The sequence below is a fragment of the Chrysochloris asiatica genome, unplaced genomic scaffold, assembly GCF_000296735.1.
Source record: "Chrysochloris asiatica unplaced genomic scaffold, ChrAsi1.0 scaffold00224, whole genome shotgun sequence".
In the NCBI taxonomy this organism is placed as follows: Eukaryota; Metazoa; Chordata; class Mammalia; order Afrosoricida; family Chrysochloridae; genus Chrysochloris; species Chrysochloris asiatica.
Genome location: NW_006408742.1, coordinates 3094502 through 3101449, shown reverse-complemented (window position 1 = coordinate 3101449; position 6948 = coordinate 3094502). Strand labels below are relative to the sequence as shown.

General features: G+C 39.2%; 1 protein-coding gene across 1 annotated transcript in view; it reads right to left on the bottom strand.

The window, feature by feature from the left end:
- The window catches only part of ATP13A5 (ATPase type 13A5), a 211018-nt gene that overhangs the window by 144337 nt on the left and 59733 nt on the right, over positions 1 to 6948 (bottom strand). Inside the window, exons 8-9 of the mRNA XM_006873142.1 lie at positions 6044 to 6116; positions 4315 to 4443 (exon numbers count right to left, since the gene is read on the bottom strand). Coding sequence (XP_006873204.1) covers positions 4315 to 4443; positions 6044 to 6116 — 202 coding nt within the window. The remainder of the gene's footprint in view (positions 1 to 4314; positions 4444 to 6043; positions 6117 to 6948) is intronic.

Below are 6948 nucleotides of genomic sequence, written 5' to 3'. Positions count from 1 at the left end.
AAAGTCATTCATAAATTTGATCATGGATTTCAGAGACTTCCTGACAGTAAGAGCTAAGGATTCCTATTCACTATGCTTTCCTTCTAATAAAAGTCATTTAAAAGAAGTTTAGACATTGCATTAGTAGTATTGTTCGGGGTTGTTGAGTCAATCTTGATTCATAGTGACCTCACATGACAAAGTAGAACTGCCCCTAAAGTTTTCTAGACTATAATCCTTATCAGAGCAGATCAACAATTTTGTTTGTTTGTTTTCCTGTGGAGCCATAGAAGGGTTCTATTCATCAACCTTTTGGTTACTGACATCACAAATGTCCAAATAGCAGGGTATGCACCAAAGTGGGTACAAAGTAGATACTGAGAGTAAAAGTCATGGGTTGGACTCCCTTTCCTGGTAGATATGCCTCAGACAATTTGTACGGCCCTGAGTAGACTGGGGACAGGGGAAACAAGAGCTGACCTAGACCAGGTGACCCTCCCCAATGCTGTGCCTACATTAAGCAAGCTGGACAGGGGTCATTAGAACCTGCTCATTGGTAGGGATAACTATCTGATTTGCCCTGACATGTCACACCAAATACTTTCAAAGCTGGAAAAATTTGGAGCCAAAATAAAAATGAAATGTACTTATAAAATAATTTAACTTCTTGGAGTAAAATAAGTAAGTCACAAAAGGATACATATTATAGGATTCCACTTATATGAAATATCTAGAACAGGTTAAGTGCAAACAGACTAAGTAAAATGGTGGTTACCAGGGGTGGGTGAGAAGGAAGGAAATCGGGAACTCATTGTTTAGTGGACATTGAACCTCTGTAAAAGGTAATGGACCAGGACCATCAAAGAGGAAGAGCATGAGCGGAACGTGGCACCCTATCCAAAGAAGCAGCAACACTGGAAATGGAGGCAGAGGTGAAGACATGGAGAGATAAAGCAGCTGAAAACTCTAGACTCATGGAAAGAGAAAGGCTGTGTGCTGGCAGCCAGGAGGCAGGCTTGCAAAATGTGCCCTTTGGTTGTTTAAATTCTTACATATTCCTGAATGTTTTTGTGTACATTAAAAACAAAACAAACAGGAAATAGATGCAAATGCTGTTGAATGATGATGCATGGAGGGGATTATAATCATTGCAATGAAACAAAATACAATAGGATGAAAGTAAAACCAATGTTCTCCCATATAAACTATCACTCAATTCACAATAAAATTTTAAAAATTAAAAATTAATGGAAAAATCTGGAAATAGTTAATGGTGATAACTGAACAACATGATGAACAGTGTTGTTGTTGTTGGTTGTTAGGTGCCTGGCCCAGCATCATCCTCATATTTATTATGTTTGAAGTCATTGTTGCTGTCACTGTGTCAGTCCATCACTTTGGGGGACTTTCTCTTTTGCACTGACTGACCTTTCACTTTACAAAGCAAGATGTTCTTCTCCATGGACTGACCTCTCCTAATAACATGCTTGAAGTATGATGGAGTAAGTCTCACCATCCTGGCTTCTAATAAGCATTCTTGCTGTACTTTTTCCAGCACAGATTTGAATGTTCTTCTGGCAGTTCCTGGTACTTTCAACATTCTTCTCCAACACTATAATTCAAATGCATTTGGCTTTCTCCATTCTTCCTTATTCATTGTACGACTTTCACATTCATATGAAGTAATTGAAAATACCATGACTTGGGTCAAGTATACCTTAGTACTCCCACTAACATCTTTGCTGTTTAATACTTTAAAGAGGTCTGTGCAGCAGATTTGCCTAATACAGTAGTCATCTGATTTCTTGACTACCGTGTCATTAATGAAATGACGTACTGCATTATGTAAATCTACTTGCTGAACATAATGTCACTGAATTGTACATGTGAAGAATGTTGAAATGGCAAATGTTTTGTTACATATATGTTCACCACAATTTTTAAAACTCAGAATTAAGCCTCTCATACAACTGAGTTTGTGACAACAAAATGAGACCGATGAGATCAAGAGAAAGCAGTTCCTAACATTGGGTCTGTGCTCTCTCTCTGAGAACATCCAGGAGAGAAAAAGGATGACAAGGCATGGAAATGAAGGCACTGGTTTTAGCTACTTTATGGTTATCTTCCTCATCTCTATGATCATTCATATGTAGACACAAACAGCCTCCCACTCCGGTTCTCCTACTTGCTACCTGAGGAAACTTAAACTCTTTTTACCTCAGGTTTTTAATTTCTAAACTCTTAGTCTATTTTTTTTGGCTATGAAGAAGTGACATGTAAAAGTCACTTACAAAATATAACTTGCTATAGTGGTTACGAATTGGGCTGTTAACCTTAAGGTCAGCAGTTTGAAACTACCGGCCGCTCCGCGGGAGGAAGATGAGGCTTTCTGCTCCCGTCAAGATTTACAGCCTTGGAAACCCTGTACAGGGTCCCTATGGGTCGTAATTGACTCGATGGCACTTAACAACAACAACAATAGGATACTAGCAGTATTTGCTATTTTTTTTCTCTTACATTAATAAAGACTTCCATATTTGGTGTAGCACTATAAGAAATTCACTGGGCTGCTAATCACAAGCTGAGCAGTTCTAAGCCACCAGTCACTCCTTGGAAACCCTATACAGGATCGCTATATGTCAGAACTGACTTGATGGCACTTAACAACAGCAACAAATATTTTCAGAAGACTATTTTCTAGATGGCAAAAACCTATCCGGAGTCACATTTGTGATATTTTGCAGTTCCAAGACTATACTCCTAAGCTTTTGATTTATACAGTCAGAATCCTTCCTACAAATATATACATGGATAGGAGAAACCATGTAGGCTATAATATAATGTATTTAGAGCATGTGTCACTGAGAGCTTTTTGAAAAACTGAATAAGAAAGAAATATAAACATTTCTGTCTTATGTGGCTCTCTCTAAAATTGGCCTTTATCAATATTTAGTTTGCACAGGTTTCATGCTGGTGACTTAATATACCAGAAACAGACCCTAGGAGAAATTACGTGGTATTTAAGGCTGTTGCAGGCACATTTGAAAGGAAGCATTGTGTAGCTTCTCTACATTGCTAGAACTTTCTGAGTAGTCCTGAAAATCAAGGCCAACACCTTACACTCTCATCAGCTAGGAAGGAAGGGCTGACCAAGGGAGTAAAGTAATCTGCCTTTCTACCCTTTGTTTCCTCACTGCTATGCTCTCAGTTATCACTGAGACAAACCCGTCTTTATCGTGGGGAAGCAGTTTTTGTATATGAGGAAGGAGGACAGTTTTCCTTGGGCTTAGGATACTAAGGCAACATTTCTGGAATGAAAGATAGGATCAGTATGCAAATCCCATCGTTATCATTAGAATGCAGTTAGATTTCAGCACATTAAAGGAGTATTTTGTAATTATACCAAACATATTTATGTTTACTACATTTTCTTGTCTCAGTTTTAAATTAAGAAGAGACATTTTTTAATGTGAAATCTGCTTGCGTTGAACAATTTAGGAATTGTTAATAAGCTCCTTTTTCACACAAGTGATGTTAGAAAGTTTTATGAGGGGCATTGTTTCCCCCTCTTTACACCATTTGGAAAGAGAAAATTTCAACAATTTGTAAGCATACGGAAAAAAAAAAAATTGTTTTCCATTACCATGTGCTATGAATGTGTGTTTTCATAAAGAATATTTTATAAATAATTGTGCCCTGCCAATTATGCACATTCAAACAGACATTAGAGTACAGATGCGAGCTAGGACAATTCCAACCTTATCTAGATGAATGATGTTCTGCTCAATGAGTTCAACTAGAAACATATACCCAAAGACGAACAGAATCAACTGGTCTACTGCCTTTTCCCTACGGTTCAATTCAAGTTTCTCTCTTGTGGAACCTCAGGTTCCCATCTATAGAGGGCAAGACTGGATAAAATCTCTAGGCCTTTTGATTGAGGCAGTAGGTGTATTTTGTTTGGATAAATGCATAAACCATTCTCATATTTAAGTTGCGATTATGTTTCAAACACTATAGTGCTGTCACCTTTTCAGAACCCAAAGCATCCTATCATTCTAAATCTCTGTCAATTCATCAGCTATTACATTAAGCATTTCTTCTAGTTTCATATTTATTTTTGTTTATTTCTCACAATATTAAAGTTCTCCTGTTTGTGTATAAAAGTGTGTTTGTGTGAATAGAAAGGCTAAGTAAGTCCTTTATCTATTTTTCAATATTCTTAGCCTGGTACCTGTTGAAAGTAGGTAACTAACTATTAACTGCTCTAATCTGTTAACACTGGCTGTGGGTGCTAGACAGAAAGAAGGAAGCTCCTCCATCTCAGGTGCTTACCTGTGAGCATTCCTTCATTCACCACACAGTTACCATCAATCAGAACAGCATCACATGGCAATGACAATTTTCCGGAAAGGATAAGAGTGTCTCCGGGAACCAAGAGATGAGATTCCAGCTCCTGTAAACCTGCACAACAGCAAAGTTTCCATGATTAGCAGGTCAATTTTTGTATATACTGAAAACGGTGACTGGGAACTTTGAGCGACATTCTGGCTAAGTTTACCCTACCTCTCACCAGCCTAAATGCCTGTCCATTCAACTGCACACCCCAAGAAAACTGGGATTAAGGACTTGGTTCCTCAAATATGTATTTTTGTTGTTGTTAAGTGTCGTTGAGTAGCTTCTGACTCATAACAACCCTGTAAGGCGTTTATGAGGAGCAGCTAGTGGGGTTGAACTGCCAACCTTGAAGTAAGTGTGAAACCAGGACTCCAATATAGCAAAGGATTATCTCAGGGACAAGATCCTGCCTTGATGCTGATGCCTGGTATGGCACTTTGCCCACAGTGGCTGCTCCAGGACATGGGTCAAATGTGCCCTTTGTTGTCACTTACTCTCTTTGACTGGCTCCTGGGGTCCTGCTGTGCACACTGTTTACTTGGCCTGAGATGTCATGCAAATAACAACCACCCAGATAATTTATGTCATCCTGGGGCACAGCTCCTCACTACTTGCAGAGAGCCATGACCACCCCACCCCAGGCTACCTCTGACCAAATGCTAAATGTCTAGCCAGTCACTTAAAAACAAAAAAACTCATTCAGGTCTGGGTTATGAATGGTAGTTGGAAATGTATGATATAAGGACTGTTTACAAGGTTAAACCAAATCAAACCAAAACAGAACACCTCACCCACTACTACTGAGTGGATTCTGGCTTCTGGCAACCCTACATAGAGTTCCTGAGACTGCAGATCTTTAAGGGAGCAGACAGGCTCATCTTACTTCTGCAGAGCTGCTAGTGGGTTTGAATCAGCCACCTTGAAATTAGCAGTGCAGTGGCTAACGCACAGTGTGCCCTTTAGGATGGTTGTTGTGGTAGTTGTTAAGTGCCATCGATGTGGTTCTGACTCATAGTGACCATGTACAAGGTTTATAAGGCTTTGAATCTTCGTAGGAGCAGAAAGCCTCATCTTTCTCCTAAAGAGTCATTGGTGGGCTCAAATCATGGACCTTGTGGTCCACAGTCCAGTGCTTATCATATGGAGCTGCTTTATGGATGGTAATTTTGTCAATTAAAGCAAGGCTAAAACTTGCCCGGTAATATTCAAATAAATTAAATATGGCACTATAAGATAAACACTGAACTGCTAAATACAAGGTTTGTGGTTCAAACCCACCAGCCACTGCTTGGAAACCCTATACAGGGTCGCTATGAATCAAAAGTGACTCAACAGAACTTAACAAGAACAACAATGGAGGAAGTTTCTATCTGAATTGGATAAAAATGGTCCAATCCCAATGGGGACTAGGGTGAGGCATGTTAGGTGCCTCGGGTATGTATATTGAGCATGTCCTTCATTCACAGGAGCCTTCAAGTACAGAGACAGCATTTATACAGCCTTGCCTCTCTACATTTTGCAAATTCAGTGCCTGGCCTGTCTCGCCTTAGTTTCAGTCTCAGGTTCAATCAGAAACAACTTTCTCTTGACTAATAATCAAGGGCAAATGAAATTGATTCCACTTTCAAATATTAGGATATAAAAGGTAGCAGAACAGATCACTTACCTTTGTCTTTTACGTTGATTTTAACCTGGACTTTGTTGTGATCCTCCACAAGGTTGTGCAGTTTAACTGATTGCTACCAATTTTAAAGTAAATGGTCAGATAGCTCATATAAGAAAATGTGTGATCTCAAAATAGTAAATGCAGGGTTGGCTGTCACAAGCAAACTAGTTCTGGGCAATGATTCAACTTCCATTTTTCATGCTCCCACTTCCCAGCCTCAAACCCTCTTCCACCCAAACCCCTCCTTGCAAATATGCTCATTAGTTTAACACTGTTTCAATCATAGGAAAAAAATAATGCACAGACACTGATTCCCTAGGAGCTAAGTAAATGAACTGAGGCTTCACTTCTTGAAGATGCATGACTAGACTGGAGAAGAACTGGTTACTTCCCTTCTGTGGGCCTTCTTTCCTGTCTGTAAACAAAAATGCTGAATTCCACCAGTAAGTAGTTTTCCCATTGTAGGAACCTGTGAATATGAGGGGGCTTAAAAATGTTCATGGGAAAATTCCACTATCTTTCCATCCCATTTCCCATGAATATTCCAAATCACTTTATATGTAGGTTGTGTTTTAATATCATGTGCAAGAGCCATTCCTCCCAGTATGACTTGGTGGGTTTTCATATTGGATAAGACTGCAGATTGGAGTCATGCTAATTATGTTGGACCTTGGTGCCATCACTTATTTATTTAACTTCTTTAGCTCTCTTTTCCTCATCTGAAGGTAGAGATAATAACTGTAACTATTTTACAGGTGTGTTTTAAGCTTTAAATTTGTTGGGTGGCACTAATGGTTTGTACTCATCCATTAAGTAAAAGATTGGTGATTTCGAACCACCTACCAATGCTATCTAAGGAGCTCTGGTAACGTAGTGGTTACGAATTGGGCTGCGAACCTTAAGGT